At 45.2% G+C, this 19,738-nt stretch overlaps 1 protein-coding gene across 1 annotated transcript in view; it reads left to right on the top strand.

Annotated features, from left to right (window-relative positions):
- The window catches only part of STK35 (serine/threonine kinase 35), a 47,123-nt gene that overhangs the window by 7,698 nt on the left and 19,687 nt on the right, over window positions 1-19,738 (top strand). The window contains exon 3 of the mRNA XM_002830120.4: window positions 7,467-8,216. Coding sequence (XP_002830166.3) covers window positions 7,467-8,179 — 713 coding nt within the window. The 3' untranslated portion in view covers window positions 8,180-8,216. The remainder of the gene's footprint in view (window positions 1-7,466; window positions 8,217-19,738) is intronic.

Here is a 19,738-nt window from a genome sequence, read left to right as displayed (position 1 = left end):
GAATCAGCTGCCAGGAATGTGGACTAAATCTGGGGAAAGGAAGGATGAGTTGTAAAAGGGTAAATCAGAAACAACCCTGGCAAGAGCTGAGGCTTAGGTGTGTGGCAAGGCCCATCCATATGGAGAGAGATACTTGAGCACGGACTGCCATGGATTAGGGGTACCCCAACTCTCTGCCTGGCCGGTGGATTCTACATATTAACAAACCCCTGTAATGTTCCAAGTAGTAATAGCTAGCGTTTCGTAGTATTTTCATATTCCTTTTCTCATTTAATCATCGCCACTGTAAAGTTGGTGTTTATATAACTTGTTCTTACAGACAAGAAAATCAATATCCATCAAGGTCAAGTTGCTTGTCCAGCACAACACTAGAGAAAGGTCAGGGCCTAGGTTTACATCCAGATGCTCTTTCCAGTGTCCATGTTCTTGACAGGCTGCCTTGTGACTGTATTGGACAGCTGCCAGTGGTGTCCAGAGACATTAGCATAATTCGCACGCAGTAGCATTCTGCTCTAGTGTCCAGGCACCATTCAAGGTGCTTTGTATGTCACAGTTAAGCCTTAGAGCAGTCCAGTGATGTAGGTATTTCTTCTCAATTTATAAAAAACTAAACAGATTCTTAGTGTCCTAAGAAATTTGCCCAGGATCATATAGCTATGTAATTGGGGGGTCGGGGGCAGGTAGTAGAGGGAATGTTGACCCCAGGCCTGGCTGGCTTTACAGCCCCTGTCCGGCCGGTGGGTTTACTCTTGTCCTCTTTTGGACACTGTGTTTTGCCCTGGCAGCCAGCAGAACATGTCTGTTAAACTTAGGAAGTACTTTGGACACACCCTGTGGTGTTGCTATGGTACCCAGCCTCTTTATAATGACGTAACAGCCCAAAATCATTGAGAATGGGACCAATTCTTGGTCCGCATTTTCGTATTTCTTTGGGAAGATGTGCCAGGATGGGTCCGTGTCTTTAGCTTCTCAGGACAGATCTTCGGCTGAGCCAGCTCTTTAACTAAAATATTTTAATGTACAACTCCTAATTAAACAGGGATGGCTATAGTCATAATTTATTCAAACTTCATTTTTCGGGGTTCCCTCATCCTTTTTCTTAAGACATAACTTTATAATTTTAATATTCCGCCTTTTTCCCCCCTTCACATTAAAACTTGCTTATTACATGCTAGGTGACTTTCTCTTTTGGCTTTTTAAGTAAACTTTTGTTGAAATATAATATGGTCCTTTAAAACTTTCAGTCAATTGGTATTACCATACTTAACTGTTACTCATTCTCATTCTTGGACAGTTGTTTTCCAGTCCTCCACTTTGACTTACTCTATATGGAATACCAGTTCTGAGTGTTTCTGGTGTTTGGTGTGTGTATTTTTGTTGGGTGGGGAGGCTTGTTTGTTTTGTGTCTTTTTGACACTTTTGGAATGAATTCCTCAAGTGGGATTTTTCTTTCAAATGGATCGAGCATTTTTAAGACTTCTGTATGTATTGCTGAAGTGCACGTAAGTCAAAGTCCTAATTAGTCGAAAGACAGATCTGCATGTTGTGTGGTTGGACCATCACGAGGGACTGGATGAACATTAAACTCTTGGGGGCACGCATCAGAGTCCGCTGTGGGAACTAGCACATCCAGGTGTGCGATTTTGCTGCTGGCACTCAGGCAGTCACAATGCTTCCGCTGAGAATCTAGGCTATGGAAACTCAAGGTCCTGCCCTCAACTAGGCAAGTTACTTAATCTTTTGCTCCTGAGTCTCCTCACATGTGAGAGGAAATGTAATTATTATCTGAATAGATAGCAGTTTCGAGTAACCAGAGAGGAACGGCAGAGCACTCTCTGAATTCTTCCTTTCCATCTTATGTGACAAGTTATTAAATTTTATTTATCCTAAACTTCTAAGACCTTTCACATCCTCTTCTCACCTCCTCCCTTGCCAGCCCTCACTTCACCAGGTTTCAGAGCCTCTTGATAAGGCGGTCGGCCACTAGTCTGTCTCCCATTGCCAACCCCTCATGCCTCCATAAGGAACTTGTTTCATTGTCCGAGATATGCTCTTTCACACTTCAACGTCTCTGAAATCAGCGGTTGACTTAGTCAGTGGTGTGTCCGTAGCGTTGTCAGCAGCCTATATGGCTTACTTAAATGGTGTGTCTTAAAATTGGTGACTTGTAGATTCTGTAAGCAACTTATCTCTAAAATACGTCAATGGCCAGGCGTGGTGGCTCATGCCTGTAATTACCCAGTACTTAAGGAGGCTGAGGTGGAAGGATTGCCTGAGCCCAGAAGTTCAAGACCAGCCTGGGCAACATAAGGAGACCCTGTCTCTACAAAAAATAGAAAAAAATAGCCGGTCATGGTGGCCCATGCCTGTAGTCCCCACTACTCGAGAGGCTGAGGCGGGAGGCTCCCTTGAGCCCAGAAGGTAGAGGCAGCAGTGAGCTGTGATTGGCTGCACTCTGGCCTGGGCAACAGAGCTAGACCATTTCAAAATAAGTAAATAAATAAAATATATTAAGAACTTTCAGTCACTTCCCATTTCTTGGAGTCTAAATCCACCTTAGAAGACATCCAGCCTCATTCCGGCACATCTACAGAAACTCTTCTGTGATTACCCAGACTACTCGTGTCCCTGGCGCACACCCACGTGCTCCTGTTCCCACTCCCCTCATCCTGGGAGACGCAGCTGCAGGGCCTCTCGCAGTTATTCTCAGCCTGCCTTCCTCTTATCCCAGCTTCTCTCCCGACTCTTCTGGCAAATCCAGGCCCGCTTCCTGGTTCTCACAGCTGTAGTCATTCTGCTTCTAATGACCAGAAGCCTATGTAAGGGCAGGGATGCCCCTCATCTCACCGCACCTCTGTCTCAAGAGCAATGCGTGCTCAGAAATTGTTTAAGTGGCGTTGACTAAAACCTGGAAATCTAACTTCTGGAGAAGGCTTAAGGATAGGCTTGTAAAAATCTAGAGCATTTTGTATTTCTTTCCAGAAGTGCCTGTCTTTCCAAAGCTCCTACTGGCTTGTCCTTATGCTGAGCCTGCTGGCCTCACGTTTTTCAGCAAAGCAAGCCATGTTTTTATTGGGAACTTCAGCACTACTGATCAATTTCCATGACTAATGAGATGCAAGACACCTGCTTGGTTTTGTTCTTGGGTTTACTTTAAGCATCTTCTCTCCCTGTGAACTGTGGCATAGGATATCTTTTGAAATACATAATTTATATTATGGTCACCTGACTGTCAGACTTGAGGGAAAGGTAGTAAAACTGTCCCCAAAGGCAAGCCTGCCTCTCTTGAAGTACACTTTTCAGCCTTCTGTGAGCTGAGAGACAGCATGGTCTGGGGGGAGGACTTGCTGTGGGGGTTCTCTCCTATCCTCCCCAGTTACTCATGGTAGGGCCCTCGGGCAGACTCTAAAGGCTTTCTCAGTCTTAGTTGCCCCAGCTGTAAAACGGTGCCTGGTAAGATGAGACAGCTCACATAATAAACTTTTAAAATAGTACCTGCAACCCAGTAGGCTTTCACAGGCTAATTTACCTCAAATCCTTACTATCTCCAAATAACCTGCCTGTTTTCTCCCTCTCTGGGAAGGAAGCTAAATTTTTAACTTTTATTAACCTTATAAAACTGTCACATTATACCAGACAAGGGAATTATAAAACTTAAGTAAATTTTATTTGTTCCTCTCAGCTCAAAAAACTGAATTTCACATGGGGATTTTAGTGGTTGCTGCATATGTCTATTCCAATTATATATCCTGAAACTGGGGAAATACCTGCAGTTGTGGGTGGGTCGGGAGCCCAGTGTGAGATGGGCCTGAGCTGAAACTCCATGGATCACCTGCCCTCCATCAGTCCTGTTCTGACTGGTGGACCACAGTGAGACTTTGGTTCTTTGGGAATTAGTGTCTTTTTGGAACTTGTGTTCAGTAATCCCCTAAAGTTTGATTACTTTCCCTTACTAAATGCACAGGCACCTTGGAGATGACTGCAGGTCTCCCTGGGGAGGCCGGAAGACTGAGTAAGAAATCTAGTCCCCCGACCTCAAAACATCTGCAGAATGTGCCAGCATTTCTCAGGGTTAAGTAGAAGAGTTAAGCCATAGATTGCTAACCAGAATATCTGGTATAATTTAATAAAAACTAAAATAAAAATATGAAACTAGGGCCTTGGCTGGTCAGAAGAGGGAAGTTACTGGGAAATCAGATGAGTATAAGATAGATTGGCTTTGCAGCTAGCCTTAAGGTGCACATTTCAATTGTACCTGCAGAGATTGTGGGGGCAGCGGGCCTAGGGAGAGGGCTCACTTCAAATAGGAATAGCCTGGTCTGCCTAGAACATGGGTTTCAGCTGTTACAGCCTAAGAAGTGTGATGTCTTAGATGGAATAAAATACTTTCATTCTAAGATCTAAATTTCATCTTTTGCCTAACATGTAAAAACTTACTTGTGTGGCCTACAGCACTGGGATTATTGAAATCGGTGACTTCCAAGGATTTGGTTGGGGTTGAGTGGGAATGATGATGTTAGTGATGGTCAGTGGTTCATTTCCCCAAAAAGATCTTACATTCTGCCAAATATAGTTCATATCTGACTTAATTCACAGTACTCATGTGGTATAGTTTCATTCTCTCATTTGACAGATGCGAAGACTGAGGTACCAAAAAGACTGAGGCTCAGAGAGGTTCAGGGACTTGCCCAGGGTTCTAGCCATCTTTTCATCACACCTCAGTCTCCCTGTGTTTTCCTTGAAACAAAGAATCCACCCAGTGAGGCAGTGGTCAGAGTTGGGGTCTAAACCCAAACTCTTTGTTTCCTGGTCTGTGTTTTTCCTGTTACTTCACCAAATGCCTCCAAGTGCCTGGCATCATCCACGTCCCCTCCTTCCATCTGGTCATGAGGTAGCTGAGACCCTGTTAGACAGTCTACTTGGAGTAAAGGACTAGAAATCTGACATGTTTGTTTTCTCCCGGGCAGCTAGGAGTTCGTGTGTGAAAGCACACGCTGCAGCTTCTCATGAAATAAGTCCAGGGGTCTTTCTTGCGCAAAGAAGTACTTTTGAGGCCAGGTGCTATTGAGAAGCTGGGACTATTGAGGCCACTGCACCCAGCCTCAAAAGTACTTCTTTTGGAAGTACGTTGGGAAGCCAAGGCGGAAGGACCACTTGAGCACAGGAGTTGGAGGCTACTGTGAGCTATGGTCACACCTCTGCACTCCAGCCTGGGTGACAGAGTGAGACCTTGACTCGTAAAAATAATAACACTTTTGTATCTGGGACAAATAGCTGCACTCCCAGTTTTCCATTCTGTCATACCCACTGTTGCTGGGTGTGATTCTGAGAATACTTCTTCCTGTCCAGAATTTTCGTCTCAACAAACAGCCCCTCCTGTAGCATCTCCTGAGTCTAGCTCCTTCCTCAGAGCAACTCTTCAGTCTGAAGGTCCAGTCTCCCCCAACCACTCACAAACTTTGGGTTCTTTTTTTTACCGTTTTTTCTTTCCCTGGATTCTCATAACCTGGACTTAGATTATAGTCTGTTTTGCAGACTTGTTTTCTTTTTCCTTAGGTTGCCATAGTTACTAACTTTGTATATAAAATAATCATCTTTCCTCTTCCTTTATTCCCCCACCAGAAGTTTCAGTGTTTTCTGATCTGGCCTTTGCAAAAGGAATTGGATGGCTTTTTAATCTTTTCCTTTCTGGTTCTACCTGTAGTACACATTTCTTGCTCTCCTTTTTGTGGGTCTTTAGCATCTGGATTGACTTGGGCTTCAGATTGATGCTTCATTGTGCAGTATTTTTACATAGATGGCCTCTGCCCATGACCTAGATAGAGGATTATGAGAGGGGAAATAACTGATTTGAAAAGAACAAAAAACATCTGCCCTAAACTGGTTCTACCTGTATTACTTTGATTGTGAGTAATATAAGCAAATAAATTATATAATTACAAGGGAAGTGAGGTCTATCCGATTGTGATCAAAAACCTAAAGCTTTTGTTTTGTACGTCACATCATCTTGGCTGAACCCAGAACTCTCAGACCATTGGCTTTAGTAGACTGTGTGCCTTGGTAATTTCAGGGCTGTTTGGGTTAGCAGAGTCTCACCCAGATCACTGGTTTTCTTTATAATAGAGTAAATGACTAGTAAAAGGAACCCTCTGCCAGAAGCTGTCTGAGGAAGTGCAGTCATTTTTGGTAGGATGCATATTCCATACTGGGGCCAGAGAGAGGACTTCTCTTCAGGTCCTGGCTCAGTTACAAATGACCTTGTGACCACCCAGAACAAGCTAGCACATTTGCAGGCCCAGCCTCTCCTCATCAGTGAGATAAAACATCTGCCTTCTTAGACTTAGCTTTGGGAGCAGTTGTAGTCATCAGATAACATCCACATAAAGATTCACTGGACAGTCAATTGCTTTATAAAGAACATTGAGATTTGCTTGGAGAGGTTGGTCACCAGCTTTCCTAGAGTTTCAAGCCCACACAATTTATATCTGTCTTGTACATCGACTTTAGACTCCACTGTTCCCACCAGACTTCCAATTTATACCTTTCTGGTCTTTTTGTCCCTGCGTTCCATCATCCATTCCATCTTTCAGCCTAGAATTACCTTCCTACTCCCCCACTGATCTACTGCCTGCCTTTTACAGGGTAAGTTCAGTCCTGCCCTCTCTGACACCTTCAGATCTGGCGGCTCCTGCCCCCCCCTTCACTGTTCATATGAGTTGACCCTGATGGAGGTGTACATTCAGATCTGGTGGCTCCTGCCCCCGCTTCACTGTTTGTAGGAGTTGACCCTGATGGAGATGTACAGCTTTTGATGGTTGCTGCTGTGGATACCTGTCATCTCCTTGAAACTAAGCCTCATAGAGATGGAGGCGTGTTACGTACCTAACTTGTGCTAGGCATATGGTGGGCTTGCAGAAAATATTGATGGATCGGAGTGTGCCTCTGAAATAAACCAAGGAAATTGTAGGAGTGTGCCTCTGAAATAAAGGAAATTGTAGTGCCATTCTAGGTATATTAACAAGAATCCTTCTACAAGTCAGGAAAAAAGAGAGGGAAGGTCATTTGCTCAGCATGGAGTAACGATATTAGAAGCAATAGACCCGTGACAGCCTTCTTGCATGCTTTCCCTTTTCCCATCTGCCCAGCAGCCTTGGGAGGTATGGGTGGTATGGCACTGCCTCTTTGGAGACAGTATAATGAAACAAAAAGGCTTTGCAGTCAACCAGACAGCAGTAAACCTGAATTTCCACCTGGGCCTCATTCCAAACCCAGGTGCCTGACACCAGTCCCTGGTGCCTGTGTCATACCTTAGAAAGGGACTCAGTGCCAGTTGTGCACTGGCACTGCTCCAACTGGAGCAGTTGTTTGTCACCAATGTCAGTCTTGAGTACACTGCATCCTTTAGTTCAAAAGAAGTGTGACTGTGTCCATCTCACTCAAGCTCCTTCCTGTCTTCTTTGATTTAGGAGAAAGGATCCTGGGTTATGCTGAGGAGCCCTGCTATCTCTGGTTTGTCATGGAGTTCTGTGAAGGTGGAGACCTGAATCAGTATGTCCTGTCCCGGAGGCCAGACCCAGCCACCAACAAAAGTTTCATGCTACAGCTCACGAGCGCCATTGCCTTCCTGCACAAAAACCATATTGTGCACAGGGACCTGAAGCCAGACAACATCCTCATCACAGAGCGGTCTGGCACCCCCATCCTCAAAGTGGCCGACTTTGGACTAAGCAAGGTCTGTGCTGGGCTGGCACCCCGAGGCAAAGAGGGCAATCAAGACAACAAAAATGTGAATGTGAATAAGTACTGGCTGTCCTCAGCCTGCGGCTCGGACTTCTACATGGCTCCTGAAGTCTGGGAGGGACACTACACAGCCAAGGCGGACATCTTTGCCCTGGGCATTATCATCTGGGCAATGATAGAAAGAATCACTTTTATTGACTCTGAGACCAAGAAGGAGCTCCTGGGGACCTACATTAAACAGGGGACTGAGATCGTCCCTGTTGGTGAGGCGCTGCTAGAAAACCCAAAGATGGAGTTGCACATCCCCCAAAAACGCAGGACTTCCATGTCTGAGGGGATCAAGCAGCTCTTGAAAGATATGTTAGCTGCTAACCCACAGGACCGGCCTGATGCCTTTGAACTTGAAACCAGAATGGACCAGGTCACATGTGCTGCTTAAAATTCAGGGCTAAGCATTTTGGGTGATTTTAAACTAGGTGAGTGCTCTCTGTTGTTGTTTGTTGTTTTTTGTTTTTTGTTTTGAGACAGGGTCTCACTCTGTTGGTCAGGCTGGAGTGCAGCGGGTGCAGTGGCAGGATCTCGGCTCACTGCAACCTCCGCCTCCTGAGTTCAAGCGATTCTCGTGCCTCAGCCACCTGGGTAGCTGGGATTACAGGCACCCACCATCATGCCCGGCTAATTTTTGTATTTTTAGTAGAGACAGAGTTTCACCATGTTGGCTAGGCTGGTCTCAAACTTCTGACCTCAAGCGATCTGCCGGTCTCAGCCTCCCAAAGTGCTGGGATTACAGGCGTGAGCCACCATGCCCAGCCTCCCTTTTTTTTCTGTATGCCCGCTTCTTGGACTGGGTTCTTCATTCTGGACCCTGGCATAGGCCCTGTGAACTTGGGGGGGGAATACAAAGTTGAAGAAAACGAAGTGCTTCTTTTCAAAGATCCCCCCCATATCTTGATGGGAGAAATGTGCAATTATCTGAGTACACGTTGGAAAGTCTAGAGAAGTCTTCTGAGAGGAGGTTGCGTTTAAGCTGAGTCTCCCTTTTTTTAGAAACGCTCTTTCTCATCATTATAAATGCTCACTGTAGAAAATGTGCATAAGAGGTAGACAGGTTTTCAGAGAATAAACACTATCTCTAATTGTATCCCACCTACTCACACGTCCAGTTCCACATAGTTTAGATCTTGCCCTAGTTGGTCAAGGTCTTTTTCTTTTTACTCATTACTAATCTGAGCATTCCTCCATGTCATACTTTAGAAGTATGGCTTTTCAGGGACTATATGACATTCCCATTATATGTACCATAATTTAACCATTCTCCTACTTTAGAAAACAGATTTTTCCCATTTTAGATACTATAAAGAATGTATTAGTGAATATTTATGTAGAAGTCTTTGCTTATTTAAAAAATTTATTCCAAGGTGGTGGATCACGAGGTCAGGAGATCAAGACCATCCTGGCTAACACAGTGAAACCCCATCTCTACTAAAAATACAAAAAATTAGCCAGGCGTGCTGGTGGGCACCTGTAGTCCCAGCTACTCGGGAGGCTGAGGCAGGAGAATGGTGTGAACCCGGGAGGCGGAGCTTGCAGTGAGCCGAGATCGTGCCACTGCACTCCAGCCTGGGTGACAGAGTGAGACTCCGTCTCAAAAAAAAAAAAAAAAAAATTTATTGTGAGCTTTCCTTTGTCAAGTACAGTCATGCTCCGCATGAACAACGTTTTGGTCAAAAAGGAATGGCCTATATGACGGTGGTCCCATGAGATTATAATGAAACTGAAAAATTCCTATTACCTAGTGATGTAGCTGTTGTAATGTTATAGTGCATATTATGGTGCAGTGTGTTACCTTTTCTGTGTTTAGATACACAAAAATTTACTATTGTGTTACAACTGCCTATAGTATTCAGTACAGTAACATGCTGTACAGAATTGAAGTCCAGGAATGATAGGCCATACGTGTCATCTAGGTGTGTAGTAGGCTACACCGTCTAGGTTTGTGTAAGTACACTCTTGACATTACACAACAATCGCCTAAGGACTCATTTCTCAGAAATCGTTAAGCAGCCCATTGTTAAGTGACCCATGACTGTATGTGCTAGGCTCTGGGGTGACATGATAAGCCAAATCAGAGACTTTCCCCATCTTCATGAATTCTGCATCTTAATTAGGGAGAGAAACTCCAAGTTGAACTTGGTTTCATGTGTAGTTTCAGTGAAGGTATTTTTGTAATGAGTCACTAGGTCTAATTCTTCAAATCATAATTGTTTTATAGGTGTTTAAGGAGAAGAGGTATTCAGGGAAATTGACCTTTCGGGTGTTGATGCAGAGAGTCAAGAGGAGGGAATTGGGGGTGAGGGAGCATCCCAGATAGACAGACCAACCTCTGCGAAGGACCTGAAACCAGAGGGAGCCTGGCACGTTTGAGAGACCAGACCAATTTGGGTTAATGAGGAAGTAGACGTGGAAATTAGAGAGGACGGGAACAGTGTAGACAGAAATTGAACTGGAAAACCCAAAGGTATTTATAGGAACAGCAGAATAGTTTAGTTGGACTGAAGTTTGATGTGTGTGTGTAAGAGAAATAAGATGAAAAATTGACCAACATATATGCTAGGTAGTTTCACATGAACCATTTTGTTTCGCCTTTACAACCCTGCAAGGGATTAAGTAATTTACCCCAGATCCTACTAAGTTAAGGACGGTTATATCTTATTCAAGCATCCCCCACTCCCTTTTCCCTTAATATGGTGAGCTAGAAGTAAGCTGCTGTTACATTGTGCTGAAGTCTTGATGAGGTGATGGAGCTAGTGCTGATCCTCCTGGTGGTCACAAGGAGCCTCAGGAGCCATAAGGCATGGAGCTTTCCATCACTTGGGTGGGTTCCCTCCCTTTCCCTTCATTATCCTCTGGTTTCTAGGTGGGGTTGGCTCATACCAAGTTGAGCGTGGTTTCATGTGTAGTGTTCTCAGTGAATGTATTTCTGGAGTGAGTCACTTAGGTTTAATTCTTTCATTCCACAAACATGTATTCCAGGTGCTGGACCAATTGGTCCTACCACCCGTGGGTAGGAGAACAGCACTCCCCAAAGCTAGGTTTAGGGTAGTGCTATATTAGAAACCAAAAGGGTTGGCTAGACAGTGTTTTAAATGTATTTTGTGCTGTCACTTCCCATTTCCATCTCATGCTTTCTACTTTTGAAAGACCTCTTAAAATTCAGATTTGCTCTGGCATAGGAAGGTTGTCATTGGAAGAGGGACCTGAATTTAGGTTACGATTATGGGGTTGTCATAACTAATTGAGATCAGGGCTTCCATTTGGATATCCACACTTGAGATTTGTGCTGTTTTGCAGGGCAGTTTTGGCTAAATTGGAGTGATTCCTTCATGTAGGAGAAATAGGCGACCTTGAGAAGAGGGGAAAAGATTAGGAATATGGTTACTGGTGAGTGTCCCAGGCTGTTTTGTTAATTCATTTTGTGGCTTTTACAGCTAATCTTTACAGTACTAGTGGTGCCAATTTGACCATAGCCTATCCTCCTCTGTCTTAGGTGGGCACTTAGAATTGTGGGCCTGGGCCCAGGTCTGTGACCAGAGCCAAACCCTGTGTTGCCAGAAGCTTCAAATCAGCTTCTGTAGATGAGCCGTATCTGGCTGGTCAGAGAATCTGAGGCTTGAGTTGGGAAGAACATTGAGTCCGACCTCCCTTTCCCCTGCCAAGTTTTGTAGATGGACAAGCTAATTTCATTTATTCATTCAACATGTTCTTTGGAAACTCTTTCCAAGTACCATTTTAGACACAGATAATACATCAGTGAACAAAACAGACAAGTTTTTGCAGTGTAGAGCTTAACGTTCGTTCTGTTGGGAAGACAGTACCCATAGGTAATATACAAGAAAGTGCTCGGTGCTGGGTGCGGTGAGAGGGTAGGGTGGGAAGAGTAGAGCAGGGTAGGGGAGATCTGAAGCTTGGGCAGTGGGGAGGGGTGGGGTTGTACTTTTAAATGGAAGATATCAGAGTGGGTCTCCCAGAGATGGTGACCTTTGAGCGAATGTTAGAAGGAGTCGAGGGATTGAATCCCAAGGATTTCTGGGGAAAGAGCATCTCAGACAGAGGTAATGGCCACTGTGAAGGTCCTGAAAGTTGGCTAGAGTGAGCAAGGAGTGTATAGGAAGAGATAGATAACTAGGAGCCAAGTAGGCCTCGTAAGCCTCTGTAAAGATTTTGGCTTGTGTTTTTGGATGAGATGGAAAGCCATGGGGATGTTTTCAGCTGTGTGATATCTGCTCTTTTGAAAGGATGACTTTGCATCTTGAAATAACGGGATAAGATGGGAGGCTGTTGCGGTAATCCAGGTGAGAGATGATGATGGCTTGAAACAATGGAACAGAGAAGTGATTATTGGATTTTGGGTATTTTTTTGAAGTCAGAGCCAGCAGGATTTCTGGCTGGATCATATGTGAGGTGTGAGAGAAAGGAATTAATCATCACTTCAAGGTGTCAGCCTAAGTGATGGGAAGAATAGAGCTGCCATTAAATAAGATGGGGAAGACATTGGGGGAATAGGGTTGGCAGGAGAAAGTTAGGTTTTAGTTATCTGGAAGTTTGGCATGCCTATTTAGAATCCAACTACGGATGTAGAGTAGGCAGTTGGATGAGTCTGGAGTTCAAGGGAGGGGTCCAGCCTAGAGATACAAATTTAGAGATTTGCCACGGTACTGGAGTGGGTATAGACAAGAGGAGGTCAGAGGACTGAGCTCCAGGTGGTGCAACATTGAGGGTGGGAAGAAAGAAAGGAGCCAGAGAGAGGGGAAGAGACATCAAGAGGAGGAGGGAGCCAGCTGTGGCATCATCTGCTAGTTGATTGAGAGGAATTGGCCATTGGATTTAGTAAATGGGAAAGCATCAGTACTCATGAACAATTTTGGTGGAGTAATGGGGAAACCTGTAACTAGGGTGGTTTTGAGAGGGGAAGAGGAGAGGAATTGGAGACAGTGAAAGAATAGACCAGTAGTTCTCAAAGTATTTGGTCTGAAAGCCTCTTTACATTTTTGAATTTACGGACTCCAAAGAGCTTTTGTTTTGGGTTATATCTGTGGATGTTTGTACTATTAAAAATTAAAATAGGCTGGGCGTGGTAGCTCATGCCTTGTAATCCCAGCACTTTGGGAAGCTGAGTAGGGGCAGATCGTTTGAGCTCACGAGTTTGAGACCAGCCTGGGCAACACGGTGAAACCTGGTCTCTACTAAAAATACAAAAATTAGCCAGGTGTGGTGGCACATGCCATAGGCCCAGTACTTGGGAGACTGAGGCAGGAGAATTGCTTGAACCAGGGAGGCAGAGGTTGCAGTGAGCCAAGATCGCACCACTGCACTCCAGCCTGGGCGCCAGAGAGGGACCCTGTCTCAAAAAAAAACAACAAAAAAACTCTAGTTGCATAAGTAAACACACTTGACCCCTATACCACCAAGATGAAAAAACACCTCAGTGTTTTAGGATTGTAGATTTCAGAGTCGCATATAAGTCGGGACTAACTAGTTTTAGTTTTTTGCAAAAATAAAAGGAAATGCATTTTGGGTTGGAAACCTGGGATTCCCCTGAAAGAAGTGGTGTCTAGTAACAGTGCAGGGATGGAGTCTCATTTCTGCGTTTTCCTGACTGTGTGGCCTTAGGCAAATTATTCCACTTACCAGGGCCTCAGTTTTATTATCTATAAAATGGAGTTGATCCTATATATCTTATTGAGGTTGTTGGGGGAATCACAAGAGGTTGTGAAAGTGCCCTATGTAAACAGTCTAAATTAATTGTAATACAGTAGCATTGTTTAGATCCATACTTTGGCCTAGGTAGAAGTATTGGCTTCCATTTCCCTCTAAGACAGTGGTCTTTGGTAGCCTCACTTTTGTGGATTGCCAAATAGCTTTTCTTTTGAAACAAAGCTGTAGTCAAGGCTCACGCTGTCCAATCACTTGTTCCAGAAAAGTATATCTATTTTTAAAGACCATTCAATGATGGGTCTGATCTCTTTCTTATTTGTCACTTTTGAAAGATATTTAATAATTCCTAATGGTTCCTACCAGCTAGCCACAGCCTTTTATCCCAAGCAGGAAGCCAGCCAAACTGATGTTCCAGGTGCCTCCGCCCACGTGTTACCAGGGAGAGTGTTGTGGGATGAGGGAATCTGCATTCATGGCCAAGTCTGCTGTCTGATATACAAACCTCCGTTACTAGGGCCTTTTGAAGCCAAAGCCCTCGAATGACGTCTTTTTGGAGTGGGCAGCTAAGGCCTGCTGAAGGAAATCAGATGTTGGTGTGACCTGAGGGGTCACAGAAAGTATTTCTAGTTCCACATGAGATCTCGGTAGCTGCCTAACATCAGAGAAGGAAATCAGGCCTAATTTCTGTTGAAGTAATAGATGATACATTTATCCCTGGCCTGGGGTCCAAAGATGTGGCTCTCGGCTAACATACTGGGTGACCTGCATTGGCCCCTTGACCTGCGCTTCAGATTTTACTTCTGTTTTACAAGATCTAACCCTAGTACAACCCTAATCAAAGACAGGAATTCACAAGCTCTTTCAGCTTATCTGACAGGCAAGAGTATATTTGCCTGTTGAAGCCATAAAAGCCCAATGACCAATTTTTTGCTTTGGGCTAGGATTACACGCAAACTGTGTTATTACACTATAGCTATGAAGTTAATCAGCAGTGATACTAAAAAATGGAAAAGAAATGCTTAATTAACATGGTTTGTTTTAAACAGCAAAGTATTCAAAACAGTCTCTAGGGTAAATTTTTAAATGGTTTTAGGTGAGAAGTTGGGACCCCCAGTACTAGATAGGTCCACTCTATGACTTCCTGGCCCACCTCTCAGGATGGCCAGGAACTAGCTCCTGCGTTACAGGACTGCCCTCCCTTGCCTGTACCTGGTGCCTGGCTGAGGAGTGTGGCAGCCTGAGGGGTTAGGCTGTGAAGAAGGGCAGCGGCACCAAAGATGACCAAAACGGCAATGATTCATGGTCGTCCCTGGGCTGAGTGCTTTATGACTAATAATTCATTTACTTATTTTCAAGTAAATTCCTGAAGGTCAGAGCTAAGAAGGGGTAAAGCCTAGCCTTGAACCCAGGACTCAGTCCATGGCTTTAACCAGTTTGGTGTATTGCCTCATTGAGTCATCTTTAAATTTAAAATGTTTTCCTAATTGAATTCAACAAATAACTGAGCATCAAAGTAGATAGAATTTCCTGCCCACCAAGCCCAGAGCATTATGAGATGCATGGTATGGAACACTTAGTAGGCTTCAAGAGGAGATGGTTCCTCTCCTACTCTGAAAAGGTCCAGAATATGGTGATAAGCAGCCAGGTAGCCCAAAGGAAAGTAGAAGCAAGGAAGGTTCTTCCTTCATGGGAAGGTGTAACTGCCAAGGGGTCGAAGTCAGTGGTTTGGTTTTGTACCCCAGAAGCTGATCCCTACTTAGTCTTTGGTGGAGCCTTGAATTTCCCAAAGGGAGGATGGGAAAAGGGAAACGCTAAGCTGTACCCTGAAGTGGGTAAGAATGGAGGTGTTATTAAGAGCAGAGAGATCATGGGGTCGAGGTGGTGTCTCTTGATGATGATCAATTCTTTAATCCAGGCAGATCCAGAACCCTTGAGGTTCTTGAGTCCCTGCCCATATAGTAGGGGTCACAGCTTTGCCACAACCCATCTCACTAGCACTAAACAGCTTCACAAGAGGTGGGGGTTATGAGTGAAGAGTCAGAGTGTTTGGTTCTCTTTTCTCTCAGGAAATTGAAGCTCAGTCTTCAACTGTGAAGACCCTAGTGGCGCTAGATACCTGTATACAAAGAGACATGTCCCTTGGGGCCTCATCTCTCTGCTGGTGTTTTCTGAGGAGTTTTCCTCCCCAGGTGGGGAAGGCTGGTATTTTATTTTTTTTTGTAAGTCCCCACAAGCTCCCCAGTGACCTGCTGTTGCCATCTCTTGATTGTTTCTGCCGCATCAACAGCAGGAAGCTGAGCTGTCAGTTATGTAATGGGGCTGATGGCCCCCCAGGGATAATCTGTCCCTTGCAGCTCTGCAGGACATGAAAGCATCCATGAGGGGACAGGCCTGGCCCGGGGCTGTTGACGTCAAGGCCCAGTTGCTGCTCACGTGTTCTTCCTCCGTGGCATCCTTGGCTCCACCTAACCTAGATAGCATCCCTTTGGGCAAATCAAAGTGGTTCTTGTAATCATCCAGCTGTGAGCAAAGCTGCCTGATGGTTCAGGGGTGCTTCCAACTCCCATTTCCTCTTACCCCAGGGACGCAAAGACACTCCCATCAACAGCTACTGGTTATCAAAACCTGCTTTGAGGGACCCGTTGACTTGTACAGGGCAGAGACCCTGCCTTTTTATTCCGAGCCCTGAATTAAGCACTTTACATGTATCATTATCATACATCATCTGCTTAGCTATTCTGTTATGTGCCCTCTTTTCTGCAGATAAGGAAGCAGAAAATCACTTTCCTAAGGTTTTGAGAGCCAGGATTTGAGACAAGGTGTATCTGTCTGGAAATTCTACTGCTCCATTCTGCATTCTACAGCCTCTTAAAGCCACTTTTAATGAATTTCTATTCTGAGGCAGATGGTGGGTTCCCCTCCAATAGCACCATACAGTAAAGCACCCAGGGCTGCCGTGGGTGTCCTTCACAGTCTGACACTGGTTTCAGCACAGGCACACTGTGGCAGAGTCACCAGCCATCCCTTCAGGTGAGGTCAGCCTGCATGTGGATTCCTCCTGTGTTACAATGACTGCCCCAAACATTGGCAGAGGAGGCAAGGCTGGGATAGTGCCCATATAACCAAGGTCTGGCAGCAGAGAAGGCAGGAGCCACGTATGCAGCCGGGTCAAAATTGCCAAAAGGTTGGAAAGTAGGAGATCCAAAGCACACCTTCACCCACTGGCAGCTGGGAAAGCACCCGGCACTGAGGGAATGCTGTCATTAGGCCAGCATCTGGCACCAGCTACAAGGAAAGGGCTCCAATAAGAGCCAAAGGCATCGTACATGTCTGTGGTCCTGATGCCCTGGCAGAAGCCCGTTCTGAGTGAACCCAGGGATTTAAAGTTGATGAAGACCCAGCAGAATGGCAGCGGTTGCTCTGTGTCTTTCTGACAAATCTTCCAGCTCACTCATTGAATCCTGACTTAAGCAAGGGATTCCATCGCTCATGCTTACTCCGATTGATGTGGCTGCCCATAGCCCTGTGTCGAAAGATTCTGGAGCCAAGTCAGATTTGGTGGGCAAGAGCACTTCTGGCATATGGTAGGCACTTGCCCAGTGGAGGCATTGATTGTTTAAACCCCAATATGGTCTCCTAGGAACTTAGTTTAATAATGCAGATGAGATATGGACACTTGGTTGTAATGGGTTATAGATGGCTCAGTGGAGATACAGGAAGACAGGAAAGAGTGGAGGAGGTGGTATTCCAGGCTGGTTCTTGAAGGTAGGTTTTAGGGGTACCTTGTAAGCCAAGTGAGATGCACAGGGGCCACATCTCAGGGTACATACTCAGGTTTGGTTTGATGACAGTATTCTCAGCTACAGGAGGAAAGGGTACTCCTGTTCAGGTAGTGAAATTCCCAACTGGAGATACACTGTGGACCCAGGACCTAGGGAGAGTGCCCAAGGCTCTGTCTTGATTAGGGCAGCCGCATTCGTGCTCCCAGCCCCTTTTCTCATTTCCACTAGTGAGTCCGCTGTGATATTACAAAATCAGAGGAAATGGAGATCTCCTCCAGCGTTTCTAGGATTCAGAGGCATGGCAGGCCTTAAAACTGCCAACCAAGTTTAAAATAAATCAATACCATAAAACACTGCAATGAATTTCCCAACTTTAAAGAAATTTCACTTTCAGTTAGAGGTGCCAGGGGAAAGCTATAACTCAGCCTGCATCGTACACAGGTCAGAACTCTATATTTTGTTTCTTTATTAAAGAAAGTGATGTCTAGGGACATGGGAGGAATGGATTAGGGCCACCCAGGCACTCCATAGGCCATAGTGAGGAAGATGAAAATGCTTCCATTTTCCCAGGCTGCAAAAAGCATCTTGACATGGGGCTTGGGGAAGTCGCCTTATGGATGGTCACCTTTATTTTTTTTTCCCCTGAACTCAGAGGCATGGTAGTGTAGCTGTAATGGGAGGCAGGTTGGCTTTGTTATATCGTGTTGGGTTTTAGTATTGATTATCTATTTTAATGGGAAAATCACAAAGATGATGTGAACCAGTTGACTCATTCTGCGTTTACTTCCATCTTTGTGGGGAAAGAAAGCCCTTCACCATGTACAGCACCCCTTTGTTTTTTCTTTTCTACTTTTTTTGAATGTGCTTAAGACATGCCCTCTCAGAAAGCTGGGCAAGCCTAGGGCAAATCTAAGGCATGGAGTTGGGAGTATAGTGTTGTCAGATCTTGGCAGGTTGTATGGGCATTACCAGCACAGCCCGGCCTTGTACCAGACATAAAGAGAACTGGAAGTCACAAGTAAAGACTGTTGTTAGTAACCAGATTGCATCTTGGATCTGACGATATTTGGAAGAAACCCTTGGTTTGCATAGAACAGCAGAAATAAGTGATTATACCACACCCCAGACAAACAGGCTAACTTTAACTTTTAAAAATATTTTGGAGTTTAGGCCAAGTGCCTAAACTGAAATCCAGATGTCACCACTGACATGGTCCAGAGGTCCTCCTCCCTTTTCTGACCTGAGCATCTTAGGGCCAGGGTACCAACAGGTATAGCAGGAAAAGCCTTCAGAGAGCACATAGCTCCTTCCTGCTGCTCTGGAGTCCTGTAAGCAGGACAACAGCTGTCGTGATAATGCCAGACTTGCTTCTGCTCTTAGAACTGAGTTGGGATCATTGCCATAGAGAGACCCAGATGTGAGTCTTCAACCTAATTATATGAACCTGGGTGAAGTTTTAACCATGGTTAAAAGATTGCTTTTATTTTATCTGCAGCAGGAACAGAGGATGTCATGAGTAAGGAGTGTTGGTGAAGATACCTTCAACCCCTTGTCTCCTCTCCGCTCCTCCTCACTTGATCCCACCCCCCAACACACAGTGTCAGTGAGAAACCCTAGCACCAGTGGTTCTCAGGATGTGGTTTCCAGACCAGCAGCATCACCTGGGAACTTGTTAGAAACGCATATTTCTGGCTGCACCTCAAACCTACTGAGTTGGAAACTGGGGAGTGGTATTGTATCACCTCTCCAGGTGATGGCTGATGAACACAAAAGCTTCAGAACTGCTCTGGCAAAAGAGGGTAAATGTGCAATCAGCCACCCTGCCATCTTTTAAACGTGCAGACCATTGCCCTCACCTTTTACCCTTTTACCTTCAAAAAGCTTGGACCTAGGTGTGAGAATCGGGAGAGCCTGTAAGGTCCTGGCTTCTGTGATTCCATAAGTAATTGTATAATTACCTAGCACTGTGACTTGGACAAGTCACTCCTCCAGAGAACCAAGGTACCTGAAGGACCACTGTTTTCCCTTCCCCCCGTTCCTTCTGTCCTGGCGTGTTCCTAGTTCCGTGGTGGATGTGGTTCTGGGACCCTGGGACAACTGACTCCCGCTCAGGCTGTCTCTCAGTGCATTTGTCTTTAGGATGGGGTGAAGCCCTGTGGCCTCTTGCTCCTGGGAGTAGGAGGAAACAATTAAACTTCTCTGTGGGCTTCCCTGGGGAAGTGGACTTCTGAGCCATAATAATGATGAATGTCTCAAGGTGATCTCAGGGGAGTACTGTCAGGGCAACCACAGGATTCCTGTGAAGTCTGAATGGTAGGGAGATCATCCCTAGAGGAAGGAGAAATTGAGAAGCAACAGGGCATAGGAAACAGGGAAGCCCCCCCGAGGCACAGGTGGAACTTAGGTCTCTAAGTGGAATCTTTGTGGGTTTTTTTTTTTTTTTTTTTTTTGAGGTGGAGTCTAGCTCTGTTTCCAGGCTGGAGTGCAATGACACAATCTCG

Source organism: Pongo abelii, chromosome 21 (assembly GCF_028885655.2).
Source record: "Pongo abelii isolate AG06213 chromosome 21, NHGRI_mPonAbe1-v2.0_pri, whole genome shotgun sequence".
In the NCBI taxonomy this organism is placed as follows: Eukaryota; Metazoa; Chordata; class Mammalia; order Primates; family Hominidae; genus Pongo; species Pongo abelii.
Note: the sequence above shows the minus strand (reverse complement) of the source record. Positions and strands in the feature narration are given on the sequence as shown.